The following is a 27,226-nucleotide window of genomic DNA, read 5'->3' on the forward strand; positions in this document are numbered from 1 at the left end:
CATTCTGTACTGTACCATTAAATATTTCCATCTTCTTCGGGGGACGCATGCTTGTGTTTTTAGACTTCCTTTATCGTCTTCCACTCACAGACACTGTCTGCAGAGGAGTTGGAAAAATTTGGTTCAAAAAGTAGCAATGCCATGAAGAAACATTGCAAAGGAAGTACAAAGTCAAATGTTTCATTCCACTGTTCTTTATCTAAGGAATTAAGGTTATATAGTTTCATTTAAAGCCTTTGGCCAGAGCATTCATTCCAAGGTGTTCTGGTCTTTGCTTATACATACTAGTGAGTTCTTTAACCGTTTATGTTCAGAGGTGGGAGTAAGAGAGTAAAATAAACAGGACATTAACACTGACATTGGTAGAAATGAAGAAGGAGAAAGGCAGACTGTCAAATGTGTAAATTATTGCAGCTTTGCCTAAGTTGAAATTTGGATTTGAACATGTCTGCTTAACATATTGTTGAGCAGCTAAAAATAAACCAAACCGTGTAAACTAGGCAACGTTTACTTTTGCCATTAGTGAACAAGAGTGTGCTTTACACTTGTTGTTGTGTGTAACTCGTGTGTCAAGAGTGAGACAACTTCTTGTGTCACTTCTAATTATTTGTAAAGTAGTTGCAGGAGAATTGGCAGTCATTATTGAGGGTTCCATCATTCTATGTGATATAAAGCAACACAGTAAGGTAGATCTATGCTACAGAGAAATGAAAATAGAAAAGGAGGAACTTGGCATAAGGTAAAAGAACTACGTTTTTTGAGAGAAAATTATAAGATGCATATACTCTCTCATTTGATAACTGTATTATTTGAGTATCTCAAAATCTCTAACATATTTATCTTTACAAATTTATTTCGATGTAGGGAAATTCCATTATCTTCATTTAGCCAGTGACAGAAAGAATGTAAATTATTTGCCTATAATCATATAGATAGCATGAGTAGGGAAGTGCTCCAGACTGACATCTTAATGTTATTGTGTCAAGACATTCTGGGTCTTGACAGCTCACCCTGACACTACCTTTCCTTTTCATAATATAACTGACACACACTTTGATATGTATATTTTATGTAACTGTTTTTGTATCTTGGATATGAAAGAGTAACACCAGCAAAATGCTAATCCCCATGCAGACAGAGATTCAATACACTTGGCATAAAACATAGATGCTTTCACAGTCACTGCATGAATCTGGCAATGCAGTGTCATTGTACCATGTGCTACCCATGCAGGGGATCAACAGCTTAGTATTTGGCTCAGATTTTTTAAAATGTATGTGTTCTGTGATAGTGACATGAAACTGAGCTTTATTTGCACTGTTACACATCAGTGCTATATGCCTCAATTTCCAGTGTTATCATGAGACTAAATATTGATTTTGAACAATTGCATTTGCAGACCTGACTGACCTATTTGGTGATGGAATAAATGGGAAGATGTTTACTCTTACTGAGCTACTGGGACCTGACTTTTTCCCCCTTCTATAAACTGTCTCACTCTTGCTTTTCTAGTGTGGCTGGTATTACCAATGTCAGCAAAATATGTCTGATTATATTAAATGAAGCCATTAGAAACTTGCTGTCTGTATGTGTCTGGTATTTTTCTGTCTATTTAATAATCACAGAAGGATAAAATGTTTAAGGCCCAGGTAGTTTGTCTTTTTAACAAGGAAGTTTACATGCTTCAGGTTTTATAATCTATACATTTCAACTTCTTATATATATATATATTTAATCATAAGAAAGATTAGCAGTTCCCTTGGATTCCTTTAGATAGTAGTTTATCATGTGGTTAATAGGTGGCTCAGAGGCTGGTGCCAGCATAGAAATTTTGGGTTTTTTCACCATGGGGAGCTTTACTCGGCACCCGGCCTGATGGCCCCAGATGGGTCTCTATCTCCAAGGGGAAAACGGATCCTAGGCCAGGAGCTGGCGGGGCTCATAGAGAGAGCTTTAAACTAGGTAAGAAGGGGGACGGGGCTCAAACAAGGCTTGTCGGAGCTGTGCCGGGGGAAACAATGGCTAGGCCGGGGAAGAAGGCGATGGCCCAGCTGAAGTGCATCTACACTAATGCACGCAGCATGGGTAACAAACAGGAGGAGCTGGAAGCCATTGTGCAGCAGGCAGGCTACGACTTGGTTGCCATCACGGAGACGTGGTGGGACCGCTCCCACGACTGGAGTGCTGCAATGCCTGGCTATCGGCTCTTCAGGAGGGACAGGCAGCACAGAAGGGGTGGTGGCGTGGCTCTCTACATTAGAGAATCTTTCGATGTTGTAGAACTCCAGGCTGGGAATGATAAGGTTGAATCCCTGTGGGTTAGGATCCGCGGGAAGGCCGGCAAGGCTAGCATCCTGGTGGGGGTCTGTTATAGACCGCCGAACCAGGATGAGGAGACGGATGAGGAGTTTTATAGGCAACTGACAGAAGTTGCAAAATCGTCGGCGCTTGTCCTCGTGGGGGACTTCAACTTCCCGGACATATCCTGGAAACACAACACGGCACAGAGAAAGCAGTCTAGGAGGTTTCTGGAGAGCGTGGGAGATAGCTTCCTGACGCAGCTGGTCAGTGAACCTACCAGGGGTGGTGCCCCGCTAGACCTTCTCTTCACAAACAGAGAAGGACTGGTGGGAGATGTGGTGGTCGGAAGCTGTCTGGGGCAGAGTGACCACGAAATGGTAGAGTTCTCTATTCTTGGCGAGGCCAGGAAGGGGACCAGTAAAACTGCTGTCTTGGACTTCCGGAGGGCTGACTTTGAGCTGCTCAGGACGCTGGTTGGCCGAGTCCCTTGGGAGGCGGTTCTGAAGGGCAGAGGAGTCCAGGAAGGCTGGGCGCTCCTCAAGAAGGAAATCGTGATGGCACAGGAGCAGTCCGTCCGCACGTGCCCAAAGATGAGCCGGCGTGGAAGAAGACCGGCCTGGCTCAACAGAGAGTTGCGGCTGGAGCTTAGCAGAAAAAAGAGGGTTTATAATCTTTGGAAAAAAGGGCGGGCCACTGAGGAGGACTACAAGGATGTAGCGAGGCTGTGCAGGGAGAAAATTAGAAAGGCCAAAGCTCATCTGGAGCTCAACCTGGCTACTGCCGTTAAAGACAACAAAAAATCCTTTTACAAATACATCAACGCGAAACGGAGGACTAGGGAGAATCTCCATCCTTTACTGGATGCGAGGGGAAACCTAGTTACTAAGGATGAGGAAAAGGCTGAGGTGCTTAATGCCGCCTTTGCCTCAGTCTTTAGCGGCAATACCGGTTGTTCTCCGGACACCCAGTGCCCTGAGCTGGTGGAAGGGGATGGGGAGCAGGATGTGGCCTTCACTATCCATGAGGAAATGGTTGGCGACCTGCTACGGAGCTTGGATGTGCGCAAGTCGATGGGGCCGGATGGGATCCACCCGAGGGTACTGAGAGAACTGGCGGAGGAGCTGGCCGAGCCGCTTTCCATCATTTATCGGCAGTCCTGGCTATCGGGGGAGGTCCCGGTTGACTGGCGGCTAGCCAATGTGACGCCTATCTATAAGAAGGGCCGCAGGGCAGACCCGGGGAACTATAGGCCTGTCAGTTTGACCTCAGTGCCGGGGAAGCTCATGGAGCAGATTATCTTGAGGGTCATCACGCAGCACTTGCAGGGCAAGCAGGCGATCAGGCCCAGTCAGCATGGGTTTATGAAAGGCAGGTCCTGCTTGACGAACCTGATCTCCTTCTATGACCAAGTGACGCGCTTGGTGGATGAGGGAAAGGCTGTGGACGTGGTCTACCTTGACCTCAGTAAGGCTTTTGACACAGTTCCCCACAACATTCTCCTCAAGAAACTGGCTGCTCGGGGCTTGGACTGGCGTACGCTTCGCTGGGTTAGAAACTGGCTGGATAGGCAGGCCCAGAGAGTTGTGGTGAATGGAGTCAAATCTGGTTGGAGGCCGGTCACTAGTGGAGTCCCCCAGGGCTCGGTACTGGGGCCGGTCCTCTTTAATATCTTTATTGATGATCTGGATGAGGGCGTCCAGTGCACCCTCAGTAAGTTTGCAGATGACACCAAGCTAAGTGCGTGTGTCGATCTGCTCGAGGGCAGGAAGGCTCTGCAGGAGGATCTGCATAGGCTGGAGCGATGGGCTGAGGTCAACTGCATGAAGTTCAACAAGGCCAAGTGCCGGGTCCTGCACCTGGGCTGCAACAACCCCAAGCAGAGCTACAGGCTGGGAGATGAGTGGCTGGAAAGCTGCCTGGCCGAGAAGGACCTGGGAGTATTGGTGGATAGTCGGCTGAATATGAGCCAGCAGTGTGCCCAGGTGGCCAAGAAGGCCAACGGCATCCTGGCCTGTATAAGAAGCAGTGTGGCCAGCAGGTCGAGGGAAGTGATTGTGCCCCTGTACTCGGCTCTGGTGAGGCCGCACCTCGAGTACTGTGTTCAGTTTTGGGCCCCTCGCTACAGGAAGGACATGGACGTGCTCGAGCGAGTCCAGAGAAGGGCGACCAAGCTTGTGAGGGGTCTGGAGAACAAGTCTTACGAGGAGCGGCTGAGGGAGCTGGGCTTGTTCAGCCTGGAGAAGAGGAGGCTCAGGGGCGACCTCATCGCTCTCTACAGTTACCTGAAAGGAGGCTGTAGAGAGGTGGGGGTTGGTCTATTCTCCCACGTGCCTGGTGACAGGACGAGGGGGAATGGGCTAAAGTTGCGACAGGGGAGTTTTAGGTTGGATGTTAGGAAGAACTTCTTTACTGAAAGGGTTATTAAGCATTGGAACGGGCTGCCCAGGGAGGTGGTGGAGTCACCATCCCTGGAGGTCTTTAAAAGACGTTTAGATGTAGAGCTTAGGGATATGGTTTAGTGGAGTACTTAGTGTTAGGTCGGAGGTTGGACTCGATGATCTTGAGGTCTCTTCCAACCTAGAAAAATCTGTGAATCTGTGAATCTGTGAATCACTTCTGTTCAGCTTCTTTCTACCCACCAGTGTTTCTCTTTTCTTCTTAATAAGATACATAACAGAAATCTATTTCTTTGGTCAAGTGTTTTAAAATAACTTTTTTTTTTTCCCCTTTAATATGTTTGTTGTGCATAGCTATATTCCTTTAATATAGAATGAATGATGAGTGATTTCATGATGAGGAAATCATATGAAGCACTGACTAAAATGTAGCATTCAACAATTAATTTTAACGTAAAAAGTTGCTAGAAGCTACGTTAACATTGCAAAAAAGCCTGTAACTTTACCAGAGTGTAATTTTTGTACTTTTGCAATTTTTGTTGTCTGAATTATGGCTGACATACAATGCTTTTAGAGTACAGTGCTTTAGCTCATATTGGAAGAGTCTAAAAAAAATGTGGAGAATGCTTCATCCCCAGGTGACATGTCTGACACATGGCAAATGGATTATCTGAATGAGGTGAGGTGGTAGTCAAAAGTAGCCTGACAGAGTAATGACACTATGAGAATTCTTTGAAATGGACACACAATACTCCATCTTTTACATACCATGCTTTTATAGAGCAACAGGACTTCTTCACAAACGTTAGTTTCTATAGAGCATGCTTCATAGTTCATCTCGTCGATATATGGTCTGTTTGCCCCTGCAAGGTCTGGAATCGAGAAACTGTGATCTAGACAAAGATTAATGGAAGTATGGTAATTGTATTATAGTGGTTCAAAAGTATTCGACGTTATGTCTGGACAACTGTAACTGTCAAAATGGGTGGAGAATATGGATGTGCTTAAGAATGCCAAACTTTTTGATTGATATCTGACTTTGGTAGAAACCTAAGATCAATTACAAATCTCATTTTTTGGGTAGAGAGAGCTTTTTTACTTAGTCTAGCTTTTATGCTTTTCTAGCCAGACACTTCGTAACATTTAGATTTTAATTAAACAGAATAATCATTTCTTCATTTTTCACGAGTCGAATTAGGATTCTAATTGGTAAGAATACATCTATCTGAGAGTTTTCATAGTTAAAATACATTTTTTTCCAGCTATAGCCTTGATGTAAGTTTGCAATAAATCTTAGACTTGTGGTCTATGCAGGTTCTGAGGTACTTTACTGTTACGGCATGAAAGATATAAAAAGCCTCCTTGGAGAAATTTGCGTTTTATTTAGCCTACGCCTTTCCAGTATAGGATAGAAAAAAAATGCAATACTGACTGGTGTAGAAGTTTTGCTTTAAATAGTTAGAAATAGATGATATACTGAAAGAAACACCTGACATATTTTTCTTTATGTACTGATTGAAAAACAAACCAGATCTTCCAGATTTTCAACCATTTGATCTTAATACTGAGTTTTCCTACTGAAATTGTAAAGTCCAATACAACTTTTGAAAATAGAAAAGAAGCCAACATATATTTATATCTTGAATAACTAAGAACAAACTTATTGAAAAACTTCCACTCTTGAAACTTAATTGAAGAGCTCTGTAATATGGCATATAGATTTGATGAAAAACGGACCATGCAGGTCCCAGAATAAAGTCCCGTGGGGCATCAGCTGTAAGTGAAAAAGGAACTGATTATATAGTAAGTGGATTATCAGTTAAAAATAACATTAGGCAACACAATATGTAGCTTTAGTGCTACATCTAGAGTACAATCAATAAGCAAAGTTGATTAGTTTTTTTCAGAATAGAAAAGTGACTCAATTCCATTATAGCAAATAATGAATTGTATTCACAAACACATGTACCTTGATCATCTCAGGTGATGTAACCAAATTACACTGTTTAGTGGAAGTTTGCAGTAGACAGTTATAAATCATCTTTGGCAATAAGAAAAACAGGTTGTAACTCTTGGTAAAGTATGCAATAGAATAAACCCTCTGGGAATAGTTAGTTGAATAGATTGTCTCCAGTTGTCATAATGATATTGACAAAAAGAGCATGCAAAGAGACAACTGGAACTACTTTGGGTGAAGGTTTGACAAATAGGGAAAGGAGCCCAGAGGATTAGCTGATATTGTTCTTTACTTTGGTACTTCTATATATAGCTGGATGACTTATCTCCTGAGATATAACATGGGATTAATGTTTTAAAGTCATGTTAAATTTCTTTGATAAATTTTAAAGTTGGGAAAATACAGGAACATGGGGGAAACAAGGTTCTAGTAATCCCAAACTAAATATTGAATTTTCTATTTTCTGCACTTTTTGTTTACTATCCAACAGGAATCACCCAGTCCTGTTTTCCCTAATTTATTGACTTTACATTAGTCTTTATTAAAAAGATCTCAGTATCCTATTTTGGATGATGTTTAAGGCTTTTAAAGATTTTAAGTCTCTGATTCCTCAGCATCTGATACCACTTCATGAACAGCACAACTTTGAACATATTTTTGTTCAAACCTATAAAGGTCATATTCTTTATACAGTATTTACTCTCAGTTTATCTGACTAATTTCTGTGCAATTTGTGTATTCATATGAGCATGAGCTGGAAAGTACCAATTAGATCATACTGTCCCTCTTTTCACCAATATAGAATGTAGTCCCTCAGACAAAGGACACGTGCTTGATTTTAGCCAAAAGCTGAGGAGAAGCCTCCTGATCTTCACCAACTGAAATTTAAACTCTCATCTGTTATTAATACATTTTCAATAAATGACTACCAGGACATCTGCTCATGCCTAGTAAATTTTTCATTCCTTCTCTTAAAGCTGACTTCCTCAGTGCATTGATGAGAGAGACATTCTTACTACTCATTATGCTATTTAAAATAACATAATTCCAGTGTAGAAATGTTAACTGAAAATGATGTAATGATCTTTGTCATTCATATAGCATCTATAAGGGAAATAAGAGCAAAATAATCAGAATCATAGAATCATGCAATATCCTGAGGTGGAAGGGACCCATAGGGATCATCGAGTCCAACTCCTGGCACCACACAGGTCTACCCAAAATTTTAGACCATGTGACTAAGTGCACAGTCCAAATGCTTCTTAAATTCAGACAGGCTTGGTGCAATGACTACTTCCCTGGGGAAGCCTGTTCCAGTGTGCGATCACCCTCTCGGTGAAGAACCTCTTCCTGATGTCTAGCCTAAACCTCCCCTGCCTCAGCTTGACACCAATACAATACAATATAATATAATATAATATAATATAATATAATATAATATAATATAATATAATATAATATAATATAATATAATATAATATAATATAATATAATATAATATAATATAATATAATATAATATAATATAATATAATATAATATAATATAATATAATATAATATAATATAATATAATATAATATAATATAAAGAATAGTAGGATTTCTAATTTTTTTTTATCAGGAAACATCATGAAAAAATTCAGCAAATGAGTAGTGTTTACATAAAGTTCATAGCATTTATAGATGTTGAAAAGACTAAATACTGGTTTTAAAACGTTGACACCAATGTCACAATGTACAAAATGTCGCAGAATGTACAATTTTATTTGCAAATTTGTTGATACATGTAATATGCAAAACAAAATACAATCACTGTGATGAAGAGGAGAGGCATGTCTGAGGTAAATGTGCTACCAGTCTTTTAGGTTCAGAGGTATATTTAGAGTGTGACTCACATTTTTCTGTTTTAAAACTTTCCTTACCTCAAAAGTTTTGAGAAAGAAAACTTTCTTGAAGTGAATTACCATCAGAACATGTTGAGTTTCCATGGATATGGCCTATGTTCCCAGCTTTGTAAAGTTATGCTGTTTGTTGTTACAATGACATTTCTCTAGTTATCTAACTGTTTACACAAGTAATGGGCAGCTGCTCCCATTTGGGCCACCTTAGTTTTGCATTTAAGCCCAGAATGTAACCCAGTTAAGTTCTCTATCAAGTTGGACATCCTGACTCATTTTTTCTTGTCTCACTGCTAAATTTCAAGATATATGAGGGAGTGCAAATAGAGGTTCATGCTCCCCTGAGGGGAGGGGTCTGTCCTGACTCTTACTTCATACAGGTAGGAAAATGTAAAGTGGCAGTATGCCCAAGCACCAAATATGGTTTACGTGGCAGGGTTTTGGTAGTGTGTGTGGGGGGGCCATAGCGGTGGCTTCTGTGGGAAGAATCCAGAAACTACCCCATCTTAGATAAGGGCCCCACCTCTAACCAGAGCTGGGCCAATAAGCGATATTGTTTGTGCCTCTGTGAGAGCATATTTATAACCACGGTGGAGCAGGTGGACCTGCACTGACAGAGGCTGCGGCCTGTGGACGACCCCCACAGAGCAGATAGTGGGCTGGACCTGTAGCCTGTGGAGAGGAGCCCGTGCAGGAGCAGGTGACCTGGCAGGAGCTGCTGCCTGTGGGGGACCCAGGTTGAACCAGTGTGCTCCTAATCGATGGTCCCTGTGGTATGGACCCATGTGGGAGCAGTTCTTGAAGAGCTGCTGCCTGTGGGAAGCCCACGCAGGATCAGTTCAGGAAAGACGGCATTCTGTGGGAGGGACCCCATGTGGAGCAGGGGTAGAGAGTGACTGAGAAGGAGTGGCAGAGACGAAGCTCTATAGACTGACTGCAGCCCTCATCCCCATGTTCCTCTGCACCGCTCAGGGGGAGGAGGTGGAAGAGGGTGGATGGAGAGAAGGTGTTTATGGTTTCTCTCCTCTGTTTCTCACTTCTCTAGCTTGTTAGTAATAGGTAATAAACCTTACTATCTCCTTACTCAGAGTCTGTTTTGCCTGTCATGATAATTGTTGAGCTATCTCCCCATCCTTATCTCAACCCTTGAGCCCTTTGTGTCGTGTTTTCTCCCCTTTCCCCTTTGAGGAGGGGGAGTGAGAGTAACCGTGGTGGAATTTGGCTGCCCGCCTGAGTAAAACCACCACATATGCACACAGCTACACAAAGACCATTAATCTTAACATTCCCTTCCTGGCTTTACATCACACCTTTCAAGTCTCCTCCTGTCCACTTCCATGTCATTCCTAAAATATACCCTTTTATCCTCTTTCCCCCTGGAGAGCGACACTTTGCTCAATCAGATAATGACAGGACAAGTAGGAATGGTTTTAAACTAAAAGAGGAGAGATTTATATTAGAGATTAGGAGGAAATTCTTCACTCAGTGGGTGGTGAGGGACTGGAACCAGTTGCCCAGAGAGGTTGTGGATGCCCCATCCCTGGAGGTGTTCAAGAGCGGGTTAGATGAGGCCCTGAGCCTGATTTAGTAGGTGGCATCCTTACCTATGGCAGGGGGATGGAACTAGATGATCTTTAATGTCCCTTCCATCCCAAGCAATTCTATGATTCTATAATTATTCCAATAGTGAGCATTCATTTGAATAATTTACTGATTAAAAAAAAAAGAAAAAAGAAAAAAAGAAAATTTATGTGCATTGAGAAGTCTGTATTAACATGCCTATATTTCATTTTTGTGGTTTTGCCGGGGTGCTGCTTTCTGATCTCAGAATCCCTCTGTTTAGCTCAGATGTGCTATCAGCACAGCATCCTCTGGACAGCCTAGATCACAGCAAACTGGCTGAGCAAAGGTCATTTTATGTAGTCTTCTGCCTCTGCACAGCATAACCAGTTATGTACACATACTTTTGTTAGGCTCACCTCTCTATTTAGAAGATAAATTTCAATATTTTTTTTAGGTATGCTACTCCAACTGTAGATATTTAGGGTGGTAAATATGATCACCTTTAAGAAAATACTGATTTGATGAAGTGTCCAGGAAATAGTTGAACAAGAACAGTTTGCCTAAAGCAAGGCCCAGAGCAGAGGAAATATTTTGTCTTTGCTGTTTCAGATGGGCACTAAAATGAAGTCAATTAACTTCCTAAATACTGAATGTGGAAGTTATAGCTCAGGGTTTTCTGGTTTATGTGACTGCAAAATCTGGAACTGTAATCTTGCATCTTTGTGGTAGACACACAGCTACAGAGCAGGCGGGCAGATTTATTACTTTTAGAGCATTAGAAGATTAAGCTTTTAAAGAAAAGGTCATTTTTAATCCCAGATGTAACTAAAGTTGGTTATGTACTGTGATTGCCTACTGCTATACGATTTAATTGAACCTGACATTTTGAAACTTGATCACTGTATTCTGTTCAATAATATTGAAATGCATAATTTTCACTACTTCATGTTTCAGAATAAGAGCCAAGGATTGAGCTTTGTCCGTATCCATGCACCCTGGCAAGTACTTAGCCGAGAAGCAGAGCTCCATAAAATAAAAATGCCTACTAAAAAGGTAAGTATATTCTATCTTCTATCAACTAGTTTTATGTCTAGAGGATGGTTGATCAGAAAGGTAATTAAATGTTTAGAATGTAGGTGTACATTATTTCAAAATCAGTGCAAATGAAATATCACTCTTACTCTTTTACCTTACTAATTATTTTCAGATGATTTAGTATTCAGAGTTGGATTTAAGATGGGATTTTCAGAGGGGATTTCAAAGGACCCAAAGGCAGCTAGCTGGCAGACTGTTCTGTAGAGCGATGAGAGAGGTGAATTTTAAGGAGAAGTTGTTTGAAGCTGAGAAGGCAGTAGCTATTTGAATTTTTGTCAAGGAACTTTCCTCAAAGGTGAGGAGCAGTATGAGAGAGAGTATGATAGCTGTTCGTTGCCTTAAGATTTATCTGAAGTCTGGGGATGCTGAAAGACAGCCTGTTTTGGTGGTATCAGTGACTTACTGAATTTGGACATGCTCCATTGTCATTACAATGTTGGTTTACTATTTTCTTTACAGTTGTAGTAGTTGAGAATTCATATAGCTTTCAAAAGAGTCGCTTGCAAACACTGCAAATCCTGTGGAGCATATCCCAAAATTTGTGATCCTGCCATGATTTAATGTGTTGGCTAAAAACAACACTGAAGTCAGTGGAACTGCCTTGGGCTCACAGTTAGTGGTACTTATCAACTGCACTACTGAACACTTACTTCATTACATATCATCAGAATTAATGACGTTTTTTTTGTTTGTTTGTTTGTTTTTCCTCCACAGTGGTTTTTATATATATATATATTAACCTAGCAGTTGTTTTCACCCAGAAAAGGTTGTCCACATCTCATGGTGTTAGCGTTTTTCACTGTCTGAGATTTGGCCAAGCCAGTCTTATATACTCTTACTGTATTGTGTTCACCCCCTGACCCACCGAAAAATCTTTTTACTTGGAATCAGACTCTGAAAATGGGTAGGGTTTGGATAGCTACTGTACCTCTATTCTTTCTGGCATAGTGATGGATGCATAGGGCCTTTCTAGAAATGCACCTATATATTAGATTCCTGTCTTTGATCCCTTCCCAGCTTTCTTCCATTTGTGCATATCTAGAACCTGCTCATTTCTCCCTTCTTCTCCTCTATTTGAACTTTCCTCTCCTAGTCTTTTGCAAATACTCTGGAGAGAACTAGTTTATTGAGGTATGCTGACATCATGTTGTCCTAAGTTAAGATCTGTCCAGGGGCTAATAGTCTCCAATGTCCATTCTAGTCACTGACAGACAGCTCAACATACCTTTCTCTTTTCTGAATGGGAGAAAAGTAAAGTAAAGTAAATCATATGTCCCTAAATACATAGAACCACCCTGGGGTAAACAGGGAGCAGACAAAACAGGAATTGTCTCAAACAAAGGTCACAGAAAATAAATTAACTGTCTAAATTGTCATGTTATTTGTAGTGCCATAGATAGTGCATGTTTCGTCATAGAACAGTAAGTCGAAGGCTAGGAGGAGCTAAAAATGTTGGTATTTTTTTGCTGGTACTCCATCATCTGTGGCAAAAGCACTGTAAACAACCACCACAAATGAAATTAAAAACAAGAAAACAAAGCAAAACAGTAAGATGCTCACAAAATAAAGGGAAAAATAATAAACAGAACATCTGTACCACGTGTTGGAAAAGAAAGAATTAGGCAACAAATCCTTAAGCAGAGCCTGAAAATCCAGTAAGTTTAGGGTTCACAAATGTTCCAAACCATAACAAATCAAAGGGCTCTTTTGAGGAGCTAACTGTTCTGCTGCATCTGGTTGTACAGATGTTCACACACATTTTCTAATTCACATGGATCGCTGTTATTCTACCCACATTATAGTCAAATCAGTTGTCATTTTCATGTCCTGTGTGTATTTAAATCTGCAGAATGTTCTTCTACTCTTTGATACATATTTGTAGTGGTTATACACAGTCATAGCTTTCATTTGCATTAAAAAATCTGGGGTACCAGACTGAATTTTGTTTATGACATTTAATTATATTTCTTTTTCCTTTTTTCCATGTCCCATTCCTTTCTGGGGAAGGGACCAAAAGCAAGGTTGTAATGGAGACACACAAAGAATCCCTAATATTGCTCTGAAGACAATGCTGGGTATGTCCCTGCTCACCTGTGGCGGCTGTAAAGGTGTAACAAGACACCTTGATCTTCCTGAGAAAACATTCTTATTTAATGTTATTCTCCTTGGAATATGCCCAACAGTACCCACTCTGCCCCATCTTTATTATCTTGCTGTTCTCTCAAATGGGACAAAAAGAACAGACTTGCTATGATTTCCAACATCTTATTTGCACATTGTATATAATTGCATGTTGTTTAAACTGCATCTCCTTTGTGTTGAAAAAGCAGTGGAGATAGGCTGATTTGTAGATGTCTCTTATTCATTTATGGCTGGAGGTAGTGTGTTATTCCTATAGATATAACAATATTTGACATTTGAAAATATTGACAAATTAGTTTTTTTTAACCTGTATATTTCATACTTTTTAAATTGCATCCTTTTCTTTAAAGCTACACTTTTCAAATTATGAGTAGAACAAATATTCAAAGGGCAAATGGACATGCAGTCATCAATCAGGCAGTTAGTTATGAAAACAGTATTCAGGTTTGTACCTGTAAGTTGTTATTGGTGTATAGATAAAGATGAAATGAAGTATGTCTACCAACAAGGAAGCCAAATCTCAGATTACCTGAAAATTCACCCTAGGATAATTTATTATCTCCTAAAACTTAAAGATGATATGGCTTCTTTAAGGAGAAGATTGCTGGCAGCTCTTGTTGACTATGTTGCATTTCTATAAAGTCAACGGCAGAAATGGAATGCTACCAGTTAAATACAGAAAGCATGACATGAAAATTATGTTCTTGTCTTGATATTTTTGCAATCAAAGACAGTTGGGAGCAGAATGTCCTGTGGAGGAAAAATCCACTTCAAACAACTGAAACATTGTATTTTGGAGATTTGGAAATAAAATGGAAAAATTCAGCCAGCAACCACCAGAAAGAAAATTTCATTTTTACTAAAAGACAAAAGCGCTATTGGTATTTTCTGTGATGTTATTTTTATTTGTTCAAACATCCAATGAAACTATAAACAAAGTATTTTCAGTGGAAAATATCCATCTCTAAACGTAATGAATTGATTGCAGAAAAGTCTTTTCTAATGTTCATTTTAAAACATCTTTCATGACAAAATGCAGTCTGGAAAAAGGTGCCTTTTGAGCAAATTTAACCATATGTATACTTCTGAATAAGAAGAAATAGTTACTTTTGATGAATCAAAATGTTCCATGCATCATATACTAGATACATTCCTTGTAACACCTTCAAATAGGAAAATAAATCCCATACCATACCATTGGGTTTAAGAGTGTCTAGGCTTCCAAAGAGCATGACTGTAGTCCTTGGAAAAAGATCAGAATGTGTTGAAAATAGAGGACCAATGATCCTGATTTTTAAATTACGAAGTTTTAAGGTACTTCATTTCAATAATTTGAAAAAATAATAAAAATATTTTGGCACAGACTCTTTCAGGTGTTACATAAAGTTCATTTAGTGCATTTTATTAATCAGATTGCAAATAAATACAGGTTTGGTAAAGTTGTCTGTATTTAATGAAAAAAATACCTCCATATCTCTGGGAAGCTTCTTTGCACAACACATCAGTCTGAACAAACAAAACCTATATCCTTGCACTTGGAAGTACCACAGAGCCACAAGCCTGGCATCCTCACTTTCAATGGCATGTGTACGTGTGTGCTATCAGACCAAGCTATCAATTATTAACCAGAAAAAAAAAAATTCTCTGAGCTGTATAGCAAGTAAAGTCCCTTCCTGCTCTGTCTGTTCCCTGTATTTCCAGTTACAGTTACAAAGTCAAAATAATTACTCTGCTTTTCTATAATCTCCTTGCAGCTCCTAGTTGAAATGAGTTAGTAAGGATGTTTCTTGTACTAAAAATTCTACACCGAGATGTTTTTTTTCCTGGAAATAACTTGATTCTTTGGAACTGAAACCCTCATCAAATTCATGTGCTTGCTATTATATGGGAATATATGTTGAGAGAAGGTGTTTATTTTAATTACTGATTTAAACGTGTATAACAAAATGTATCTTTTTTTTTTTTTCTCTTCAGTGTATTTTTGGAAGTCATGTTAATGTACAAAATTTTATTTACTCAGATGTATGCAATCAAAGAAGAAGGAGGAATTCTCAAAAAGTTAAATGAAATATGGTGCAAATTGACTGAACCTCTGCAACCCCAGGTGCCACAAGAAAATACCAAGATGAAAAGTCTGTCTTACCCATTTTCCAGAGAGAAAATGTATTTGTGAGTACTTCAAATTGTGAAGGGCAATGAAGAAAGCTATAACTCATCATTTTACTGTTGTCATTTTTCTACTTTATTTTTTATTTTTTATTTTTTATTTTTAATTAAAATTCAGAAATTCATTGAGGTTGCAGCACTTCTGGGAATCCTGAAGAAATTTCCAAGTTGTCAGATTATTGCTGGATAATATTTCCATGTGATGAAAGTATATGTCTGCATTAAACTAAATTTATTAAAGCTTGAGTAAATAGATCTGAAGTAAATAAACATGCTCATATGGAATTCAGTTTCAGAGGATTAACAGAAATCTAAGTTACACAGAATTTTGTCAGTGTTTTACTTCCTTCTTCTAAGGAAGGCACTTGAAGCAGTGAAATAAAATATCTATGTTCTTAGCTTGAACTGTAAAAAATTTAGCAACAAATTCCTGATTAATTTGATAGTGATATTACTGCCTGTTTTGTAAAAAGAGCAAGTAGAAATTCGATAATATTTTTCTTCTTGTCACATTTATTATAGTCATTAAAACTTGGCTAGTAATATGCAGATAAGGAACTCTTGACACTTTCCCTTTCACTTGGAGTAATACTTGTGGGCCCAGTTAGGTATTAAACATCCCTTTTTTCCTCATAGTGGCTCTTTGTATTTATGTCTGATAAATAAAATTCAGTAATAAACATAATGAACCACCATAACACTTTTGTCCTCTCTGAACATTTTAATTAATATAGAATAAAAGTAAATTTGATTGAGAGGATAAAATGAGAAGGCTAATTTCACATATGATGATTTTAAGGTTTGAGAGAATAAATAATTGCAGTGGAATTTTTATTTTAAATCAAGCGAAATGTGGACTAGTTAGTCACATGGAAAAGAGTAATAAACATCTGCATTAGGCAATTTAAAACCTTGTAACATAACCACAAAATGTCATACCATTGAGGGTATTTTATAAAAAAAGATTAAAATGTCTGCTTGTGTAAACAATAGACAAGCTGTACTTACTAGAAAGGTATTTTACAGTATTTAATATTTCTTCACTTTTGGTGCCAACCATCATTGCAATCCCAGTAGAATTCTGAATGAATTTCTTCAGGATTTCATTTAGATATTAGGAGATACAGTATATCACACTGTAATATTTCATCTACATTTTCTTTAAATATGTTTGTCTTCCTTACTGTGGTTTGTAAGTTAATTCTAAATCAAAATTGTGTATATTGTCTTACTCATTACTTCATCTTCTGAAAAAGTACCTGATCTTTTTGTCTCTCAACAATTTTAGGTATAACATTGGAGACAAAGACACATTTTTTGACAATGCTACCCGCAGCCGAATAGTAAGTAAATGAAAGTAACATATTGACTTCTCATAATGAATGAGGTTTACTTTGACAGTGAGTTTTGGTGACTACTTTGCCTATTTCATCACTTTATTCATTTTGCTTTTCCCACAAAACAGTAAGCAGTCAAAAGTATGTAAGAAATACTCTGCTGGAGCTGCCCAGAAGTACGTATAGCCCAGTGGGAGTAGGAGATGGTATGACAGGAAATGCTACTGACTCCTCTCCATTGTTAAAAGTTATCATTAAGCCCTACTTCCTTTCCTTTAAGCAGATTTTTTTTCCACGAAAGTGCCTCCTCAACAATCGTATAGCAATTTCCTAGCTCCAGCAGTCTTCGATGTGAATTATTTCGTCATGTTCATGACAGAATTCTAGGTCTCCAGTAGGTTAGTGAGGCAGGATTTCTCTTTATGGATGTTATGCCAGCTGCTCTCCAGCATGCCGTATCCATATATACTCAGGTTTCATAGATACAGTACATATTCTGATCACTAGTATGGGCAAATTGCAGTTATACTTCCAGAGGTTGAAGCTAATTTTTTTGTTGTTTTGTTTTGTTTTTACAGAGTTGGATTCTCTTGTGATTTTCTATGGTGTAAAATACTCATTCTACCTGAAGTCCTCACACTTCATATAGTTTTATAAGGATGTGATGTAGCAGGACTTAACCTACACGTTATTGCCAGAAAACCAACTAGCATGAACTGCCATAAAATCATTAGGTTTTAACTAGTAATCTCTACAGAAGTCTCTAATTGCTAAGTTAAATTTCGTTGCTCATTCTATAAGGAAAAGAATATTAAAAGACAATTTATGTGTTATATGAGTATTCTCCTTTTCCACAGGTACGCGAAATTTTGAAGCGCACATCTACAAAGGCCAGAAACAGCATGGGTAAGAAGGATGGAAGATAACTATATATATATTGCTTTAAAAGGAATTGCTTAGGAATTGCTTACTGAATATTTGTTTATCTAACATAACACAAGAGTATGCTGGAACATTTCCACAAAAAAATAGAGATTGAAGGAAATGTGTTTTCTGATGAAATGTGAAGGAAATGTGTTTTCTGAGGAATAGAATCAGACTTTCTGGTCCACAGTTTAGATAGGACATGGTAATGGGAGTTTACTTTTCATTTCTACAGGTGCAGGATCTGGCATATAACTTGCATTTCACAAGTTGTTATAAAATTGGATATGATTATAGTATGATCTGCTTTTGAATATGCAGATGTCAGCTCCAATATATTGCATTATTTCTTCCAGGAACAGACTTTTCTTGATATTTCAATAGAATAATACATTTTCCCAGGTTATTCTTGTCACTACTTCTTTAAAAACAATGCCAATTAACTGAATAGTGAAATATGTGAATTAACTATGCCTGTTTTGAAGATACTGGGTGATATTTTTTGGGTAGCCCTGAAATATTTGGTGCTTTTTTTTTTTTTTCTTTTTCCTTGAGGTTCAGAATATATACAGGTGTACTTACTCTTTTTTCATTACTCTTTCCTTTCTTCCATTGTGATATTGAAACACGTATCTCCCTTGAGTTGAAGAGGTAACATTACTCCTCGTCTGGCATATTTTCTGAAAGTCCTTCTGTAAGCTTGACCATTTATGCAATGTCCTAGGATAATATACTTGCAAAGAATAAGCATCCAGTTTCCTGCAGAGTCTTGGTGTAGTTTGCTGTAGTGAAGCTGCAGTAACAGATTTCATTGTTACAGCAGCTAGAGGGGAAAATAGATTAATTTAGGATTTCATGAAATATATATATATATAGTTTTTAACCATATGAAAGAAAAAACAAACAAAGTTGCTCTCATATCAACTTAGTATCAGCTAAAAACACTTGGTTTTGCCCAGAACAAACATTTAAATTTGGGATTATTAGTGTTTCCTTAAAAAAAGAAAAAAGAAAAAGGAAAAGATGGTAAGAAAACATCAAGCATTTTTTTCCTCTCTTTTACTCTAAGGTGAAAAAGCAGTTTGATCCACTTCAAGCTCAGGTCAATTCAAGATTCCATTTGACATGAAGCAAATATTTTAACCCTTCTGTCTTCCCTGTCTTTCTGGTTAATACCCTGAATATTAGTATGCATCATGTTTGACCAAATTCAATAATTGTTTTGGTCCTCTGAGATCATCTCCCAAAAGTTCTATGCTTCTTGTGTCTCTAAAGATCTCCTTTTTCACTTGTCTTAAGAGCACTCATCATGACTAGTTTAAAAATCTCTTTAAGCATTCTTGTTTTATTCATTTTTTCTAGGTTTTCATTATTTATTTTGCACAGGAAGTAGGACAGTGATGTTGGAAGTATTTAAGCAGTCTTTAGTCTTCAGAAATCATAATACAATAGAAGGAAAGTAACAACACTTCAAACACAATTGCTTATTGATTTTTACAGCTTTATTTATTATTTATACGATTTTATTGAGTCTGATACCACTTCTATGATGTTTTACAAAGAGGATATATTTGTTTCTAGTATAACTCAATTTCTGTAAACTTTTAAAACCAGAATTCTTTCAGTAGAGGGCTTGACTTCGTGTTTGGATCAATGAACACTAAGATTTCCCAATTACATTAATGCATGTATGACAGGGTTATTTTTCCCTATACCAAGGGAGAAATTTATTGGAAATGCCTATCTAGCTTCTTTGCCAGAGATTTTTCCCAAAACATTTCAGAATAATAGTTGTGTACTTTGACTATGGAATATTTTTTTTTTCTATGATTACTTTTTACTGGACATTGAAAGCATGGAGGTCTGTAATAAACTGCTGATCTTAACTTTAACATTCATCTTAAGGAGGAATTGTAATCACATGTAGGTACTGAAAACAGAATGTCTGTTAAAGTCATAAGTCTCAAGAGCATGTAGGTGCTGTAATCATTAGCTGGGGATTCAGTGGTAGTATGGGTTCAATGTGAAGTGCTGTGTCCCTGTATCTTCCTGTATCTTTCACCAGACCTCATGTTTGTAGTCTTTAGGACTCACCACTTTTTCTCCTGGTGTAAGCATCTTTCCAACATAACTATGGATTTGATGAGCACAAACTGAATAAAATCCTGCAAAAAAAGACTGGTTGTCATCTCAGAAAGATGACCTTGTGTATTTATACGAGGAAGGATAGAAAAAACAGTACTTGGTTCAGTGAAAACTAGACATGGTACAATGTTAATTGATGGAGAGTAGTGGGGGTTTCTTACCCACAAAGTTGTGTGAAAGTTTTTGGTTTTGTTTGTATTTTTTTTTTAAATTATTTTATTGTTTGTGTGTGTCAGTGAGAATTCGTGGTTCTGATTGCTATCAAGCTTCAGGAAGGACTTCCCAGATATTTTCCTCCTTAGTCACATGCCTCTTTGCAATCAGGACGAGAAAGTAGTCGAAACTGTCTCCACCACACTAGTTCACTCAAGAAAAAGCACTATACTGAAATGAGCTTTTCTGTGATAAAATACTTTCCATAGCCAAGTATTTCTGTGTTGGTAGATACTCGTATTGACATGATATTGAATGTCTTCAGATCAGTCCCTTATGCAATGTCATCGAATTACATCTGTAATATCCTTTTTTGCTTAACTGTGCCTAACTGTTGATAATTTTTTTTTCTTTTTTAGGTATTAGCACATTAATAGCAAACAATGTTTATGATGCAGCATACCCACTACATGATGTATGTATATCCAATTAAAAATCTAGTTTTCTCATGGTATCACTCAATAGTGCATAGACCTTAAAGTTTATTGCCTATGACAATGAAAATATATACTAACATTTTAAGTATATAATTATAACATCAAAACTTTTACACAAATACATTTCATGTTGTGACAAAAGTAAAATTAACAATGTAGGAACAGCTGAACAATCTATTATTCAATTTTATGGTTTTGCATGTTATTGAATGATTTTCTTTTTCTAGGGTGAATATGAAGGCCAAAATGATGACATGAATGAAAGAAAGGTAAAGTACATTACAAAATTAATTTCGTATTAGATTTAATATGCTAAATGTGAATTAACGTCCTAAATGCTATAAAAAAATAGCCAGCATTCGGTCAAATAAATGCTTTTACAAATGCATGTAATATTTGTTACACTGCTTATTTTCTTGTACTTCTGCACATTAAATTTGTTTGCAAGACTTTTTGTGGTTTATTTTATGAAGTATTTCAGTAAATTTAACTTTATATTTACATCTTGAAATGCTTCAAGTTTTCCTACGCAGATACAGAGAAAATTTTTCAATCTGTCTGCAAAAGCAAAAGTTGACAAGTAACTTATATGATTATTTTGTTTCTGTAACCAGATGATACTATAGATAGATAGTTGCTAGACCAAAACAGAGTTGATTCATTTGATTGTGCATTCACTTAAATTATATGCAGTTTCTAAAAAACTGCTGCAGTTAATTTGTAAATAAAAAGGTTTTTTTTGAGAATACTCAGTGTAGTATCTGAGTGTAATTGCCACAAGTGGTGATTATATGAACATTCGAAGTGAAAAATTAGTTCAGAGATCACGCAGGTAAATCTGATTTCTCCAATGCTGAGTGAGTAAAAATTTGAAAACATAATGTTCATTATAGTTTTTTTTTTTAAATGGTTTTAACATTCAGCCACTAGATGTCTTAATGTACCATATACAATTTAATTTACTATTTGAAACTTCATAAAAAAAGATAGAAAGATGGAAAAACAACTGTAGAGAAGCTTGTATACTTATGTCTATAATTTTGAACATTTTATTCATGAAGAAATTGTCTCTGGGTAAGTGATAATGGTGATACAATAACGGACACTGAAAGTCAGATCCATGGTTTATTCACTTATAAGGTTAGCAAAAGTTTTAGAGAGAAGAAAGTAAATGAACATTAGTCAATGGAGAAAGATTGGTTAATGTGGGAAAGGGGGAAAGAGGGTTTAAAAGAACTAGTGTCTGGAAAAGTATTCACCCTACCAGTTACATTTTGTCTGCCTTCTTTTTATCATGCCTATTAGACTCAGTTATGAAGTGTTAAGTATTAAAAACATAAAAGGCTCTTTCCAGAAATATTTCATTGATTATTCACATATGTCTCTGCTGCCTAGCCATTGAATCTGCTGTAGTATTTCTATGCATAACATCATCTGTTTTCTATCTGAATCTAATAGTCTCAGTGTTTAATTTCCTGAAAAGCCCTGATCAGGCTTAAAGGAAAGGGGGGCATTTTTATGCCTTTTTTTTTTTTTCCCTGCCCCTTTTCATTTTGTCCATTTTAACTTATCTATGTCTTCCATTTCACTAGCCTGTAGTACGAACCCAGAGAATGATGAACTGAGACTGTCTGAGATACTTAGGCCAATAAAGAAGCAGAAGTAATTAAGGTTTATGTACCAGTTCATAATACAAAAGGTTAATACTTACTAAACCCCTCTTCAGGATTTCTTTAGAGAAAATGCCCTGTGAAACATTACTTTTGTCACATCCTATGAGAATTAGAAATGAGCAGTCAATGAAACCCCCTGTTTTCCTAAGACTGTTGATTAGGGTGAAGGAATTTCCCTGTTTTAGTGTGATTTCTGCTGTAGAAAAAATATGTTTAAGAAAATTATTGCACAGCAGCATTGTAATAATTTGCCATGAGTATAAACACTAACTTGGTCTTGTAACCCACTGGCAATTTGTAACCTTTCATTGCTAGGAGTGTGTATGACATAGAGAAATACATGAGGAATTTCTTACCTATCTAGGAATTACACTCTTGTGATATACTACAACAACATCCCTAGATTATTAGAAGCAGATTGAAAAGGGTTATTATAAATTTACAGAAAGTACTGCTTTAAGTGAAACTGATAACATACAATAAACTATATTACAAAACTCTTCCTAGAATTCCTTTCAACTTAATATAAATCAGGAAAAAAAACCTATTCCAGCTTCCAGATTAAGCTGTCTTGTAAAATTGAATTGTTAAGACTGAGATTTAGTGTGGGCAACACACATGGATGGAAAATATACATGCCACCTTCAGTGTTATGTCTCTCAGAATCAGAATAACAAATGTGATTCTGTCGCCTGATATAATGTCGTAGCAACCCATTCCTGAACTAATTGAAATTTTAGAAAGTTCTCTCTTTCTGCTCTTCAAATTCAATACTCTAGCTATGATCAAAACAGCTTTTAAGTAGTCCTAATAATTTTATAGTTTTAACTTTCTAGTTTTGAACATTCAGTAAATGGATTTATTGGTAGGATTTTTTATGAAAATAAATTGTAAGTAATTCTGTGGAGTAATGGCAAGGAGTGATTTTAAATAGATAACCACAAGTATTCATATGAAAATATCAATATGGCAGCCAGGTCTATCCTCTTCAACTCCTACTGAAGCCAAAGAAAATCAAATGTAGTTTCATTTCTTTCCACAGGTGCAAAGCATTTTGCAAGACTGTGCTCTGTAACAGCAATATTCTGTATGCTAAGACTCCATACTCCCTGAATCTCATTGCTGAATTCCCAATTACTTCAGCAGAGCAGGGTTTACTCCTCGATCTAAGAAGAGAAAGCAATCTGGGCTGGATCATTAATGAGTATACATTGGCATAGCTCCATTCCCTCAAATGGTTGGAAGCCAATTTCCATATTCCAAACGATAATAATTAGGTGGGTACATGTTTGTGGGATCCAGACCTTAATTACTCCCTTGATATTTATTTAGTTCTTTCACATAGCATCTGTGGGAGGAGAGGCATTATAAACACTAGAAAAAATATGATGTACTGCTAGCTGACAGATGCTACTATTGATAACTGCAAAAACTATATGTACTTTGTAACTAATATCACCACCAGCTTTTGCATACTTACATAACTCCATTGTACAATAATCTGTTATGAATGGGAAGAAATAGTAACGTGTTTATTAAGCATCTATTTTACAGGTAGAATTAAGGTTTGCAATCTATGGTGCTGTTAAGCACATAAGTTCCACATACTGCACATTATGAAAAAATCTATATCTTGTTTAATTAGTGCATTGTCTAATTAGACTATTGTCTAATTAGACTATTGTCTAATTAGTGCTTTTGAATATCTATGAACCATTCAGCTCTTTCTGTTAAAGAAAAAAAAAAGTGCAAATATTTAATTTCTCTGCAGAATGTACTCTATGCATACCTGGTTGTGTATTTGTGTGCATGTATTTCTTGGTTTGTCCTCCTCCCCAGCGTTTTTTAAACTTATTGCCCAGTCCTAGCCAAAGCTGACAGAAAACTACAGGTCTCCAAGGTATTAACTCTGCATTTACATTGCTCCACGTTAACTATAATTTCCATGAGACAAGCAAGGGACAGTCAGTTAGGGCTCACAACAAGGGAGCAACTGAAGTGGGAGGTTGTCCCTTGGGTAACAGCAGAGATTCTACACAGAAGCTCATTCTTAAGACACAGTTTCATTGCTACTCCAATTGTACTAGGAAAGACGTGGTGCCTTATTTTAAAGGAACTGACCTTACCTCCCATATGTTACTCTTTCTTTCTAGGCTCTCTGCACTTCTTTTTGGAAAATAGGAACAAAAGTCTTGACACCTGTCTTTTTGGATGAAGTCACAGTGTAGTATAGATTACTACACCATGTTGTGCAGTATAGATTATGATTCATAATCTATAAATAGTGGTGCAGTTTGTTTACTTTCATTTATCATAATTGTTTTTTTTCATGCAGTCTGTACTTCAAGAAATAGTTTTAAATGAGTATGTTTTCTGAGACTTCCTCTAGACCTTTCACAGCATAAAAATGTGAAAGGAATACAAACAATTCAGGTGATTCCCCAGAAAATATTCTCTTTTGCAAGGCAGTGCTGTGATTTTTATTTTCCTCTAAAGTTAAAGTGTGGTGAATAGTCATTTAACTTTGTTAGATACTTCCGATGTGTCCTCTAAGTTTCCTTTGGTCTTCACCTAATTCTGGAAAGCTTCATTGTTGAAAGTCCTTGCTATATTAATAATAAATGCATACACAGTTATAAAATATACTGCTATCACATTAACTCTTTTGCCAAATTTTTCATCAAATGGGAATTTCTATCCAGCAGCTGACTTTTGTTTCAGAACGTGATGACTTTCATACCATAATTACTCATTTCCTTTCCAGCCTCTTCTAAAGTACTGTCGAAGGTTTATTTTTTCTTTTTGAAAGCTCAGCAAACCTGTGTCATACAGATCACAGCAACAAAACAGAGAATGAAGACTATCATGAGTCCCTTGATTATGGTAGTTGTGTGTATTGTGGTTAATATACAGCAGGTTCTGAAATGTTTCCTTTTATCTCTATTGCCTAGCATTTATTTTTTTTTCCTGTGTCATAGTAAGAAATTTCTGTAAGATATTTTCCTTCTTTTGTGCTGTTGGTAGGTGATGGGTGAATCTGAAATTCCAATAGTAAACATTTAAACTAGTGTGTGCATGTGCACCATGAGGAGAGAAGGGACTTTTATATGGAGTCCACTAGGTATAATAGCCTCAGGACCTGCGAAGAGAAGCAGGCCTTGGCACATTTTTTACCAATAGTTATGTTTTTACATATCAGTTACTGGTTTTGAGCTCTTTCTGTTTCTTTGCCTGGTAGCTGGAAACACTGCTTGTTACTTACCTATGGTATAATTCCAGCCATTAAATAAATTACATCATAGAAGAATTTGACTCTATAAGTAGAATTATTTCTAGCATCTTTCCAAAGATTTCCATGAGACCACGGATTTTTTTCTTCCCTTTAAGTCCTTATTTTTAACATCACTATTTAATAAATATTGTTTGGAGGAGGTAAGCATGTGGAGAAAAGATTTGTATACACCTTCTTGCATTGCTGGTGTGGTTGGTGTCTTCTATACCTGCCTGGAAAATAAACTTGGAATTTTATGCCAAAGTACAGAAAACTGCTTTATTTTTATTTTCTTTTTTTTTTATTGCTACATATATTTTAACTCTTAGACAATGTTTGTAAAAACAAATGCGAACACTTACTTCAAGTTAATTTTCTTTCTTTTTTTTTTATTTTTTATTTATTTAGTTGCTGTATCAAGAATGGGCAAGATATGGAGTATTTTACAAGTTTCAGCCTATTGACCTCATAAGGTAACATAAATTTGTATGGAACACTAAGGGACCTGGTTCTTATCTGATACAGATTAGTGAAGTTCCTGGCAGTTACATCAACAAATGAAATCTTGGATCAATCAGAGTGTTGAAAATAAAATTTCTCACTGCTTTTCTGTAGTTCTGATGATAGCTTACTATACTAAACAATAACGTGCATTTGTTTCTGTATACCATGTTATCCTGGAGCAATTTCAGGATAATATTTCAGATTACCTTAATGAATCTTTATTGGAGATTGTGATCAAAGGCTGGTGTATAATCAGAAGCTAGTGTTTACATTACGAATCAGTATGAAAGTATTTGACAGTTTTGAAATTGATTTTTTTTTTCTTTTTTTCAATTCTGGTTTTACAAATTTTATTCATCTGAAAACATCCATATGTGTTCATAGTGGTTTGGGCATATTTTGAATGTTAATATTTAAGTCACACTTCAAACATAGAAGAAGTTAGGCTTAAACACAAATGAAACAATTCCAACATTTTTTTTAAGGAACTTCCAAAATATCTCTACAAAAAAAGGAAAGAAATAATCAAATAAACAGTTTTTGTTGTGTGCTAAAAATACCAGATAAACAAAGGAAATATTTGGGAAATGTTTGTGAAAACTGCTGGCTAGAAATAATCTTTCATAAGATAACTGTCTTGGAATAAATAAACTGTGATATTAACAAATAAACAATGGAAAAAATTATTTATTGATAATTTTTATAACTGAGAAAGATGATATTTCTTAGTGTTTATTTTTTGAATAATCAAACTCCAGCTAGTCTTTATTATACAATCTGCCCTAAGTGATTAGCTGCAAAAGCTGGTGTTAGTAATATGGATAAACAATAACTTTTACAAAATGTATTAATTATATTTTGAGTTAAAGTTCTGAAAAACATAGTTTTCCAAAGACTTAAGTAGTACGTTATTAACATGAGCAAAATTGATCTGTGACATGTTTCAGACTGGCAAATGGAAGTGAGACTATCTCATCTTGGTTTGTATCAGGAATAGCGTAGCCAACAGGACCATGGAGGTGATCGTCCCCTTGTACTCTGCTATGGTGAGGCCGCACCTTGAGTACTGTGTTCAGTTTTGGGCCCCTCACTACAAGAAGGGCAACGAGGCCCTGGAATGTGTCCAGAGAAGGGCTACAAAGCTGGTGAAGGACCTGGAACACAACTCCTGTGAGGAGCAGCTGAAGGAGCTGGGGTTTAGTCT

At 36.9% G+C, this 27,226-nt stretch overlaps 1 protein-coding gene across 1 annotated transcript in view; it reads left to right on the forward strand.

Annotated features, from left to right (window-relative positions):
- Positions 1–27,226, forward strand: part of ANO2 (anoctamin 2) — a 207,009-nt gene that overhangs the window by 39,355 nt on the left and 140,428 nt on the right. Inside the window, exons 4-10 of the mRNA XM_080577713.1 lie at positions 11,070–11,168; positions 15,373–15,521; positions 16,807–16,861; positions 17,713–17,761; positions 20,497–20,552; positions 20,802–20,843; positions 25,927–25,991. Of these exons, the coding sequence (XP_080433839.1) occupies positions 11,070–11,168; positions 15,373–15,521; positions 16,807–16,861; positions 17,713–17,761; positions 20,497–20,552; positions 20,802–20,843; positions 25,927–25,991 (515 nt within the window). The remainder of the gene's footprint in view (positions 1–11,069; positions 11,169–15,372; positions 15,522–16,806; positions 16,862–17,712; positions 17,762–20,496; positions 20,553–20,801; positions 20,844–25,926; positions 25,992–27,226) is intronic.

Source organism: Anser brachyrhynchus, assembly GCF_964034855.1.
Source record: "Anser brachyrhynchus genome assembly, chromosome: 1".
Taxonomy (NCBI): domain Eukaryota; kingdom Metazoa; phylum Chordata; class Aves; order Anseriformes; family Anatidae; genus Anser; species Anser brachyrhynchus.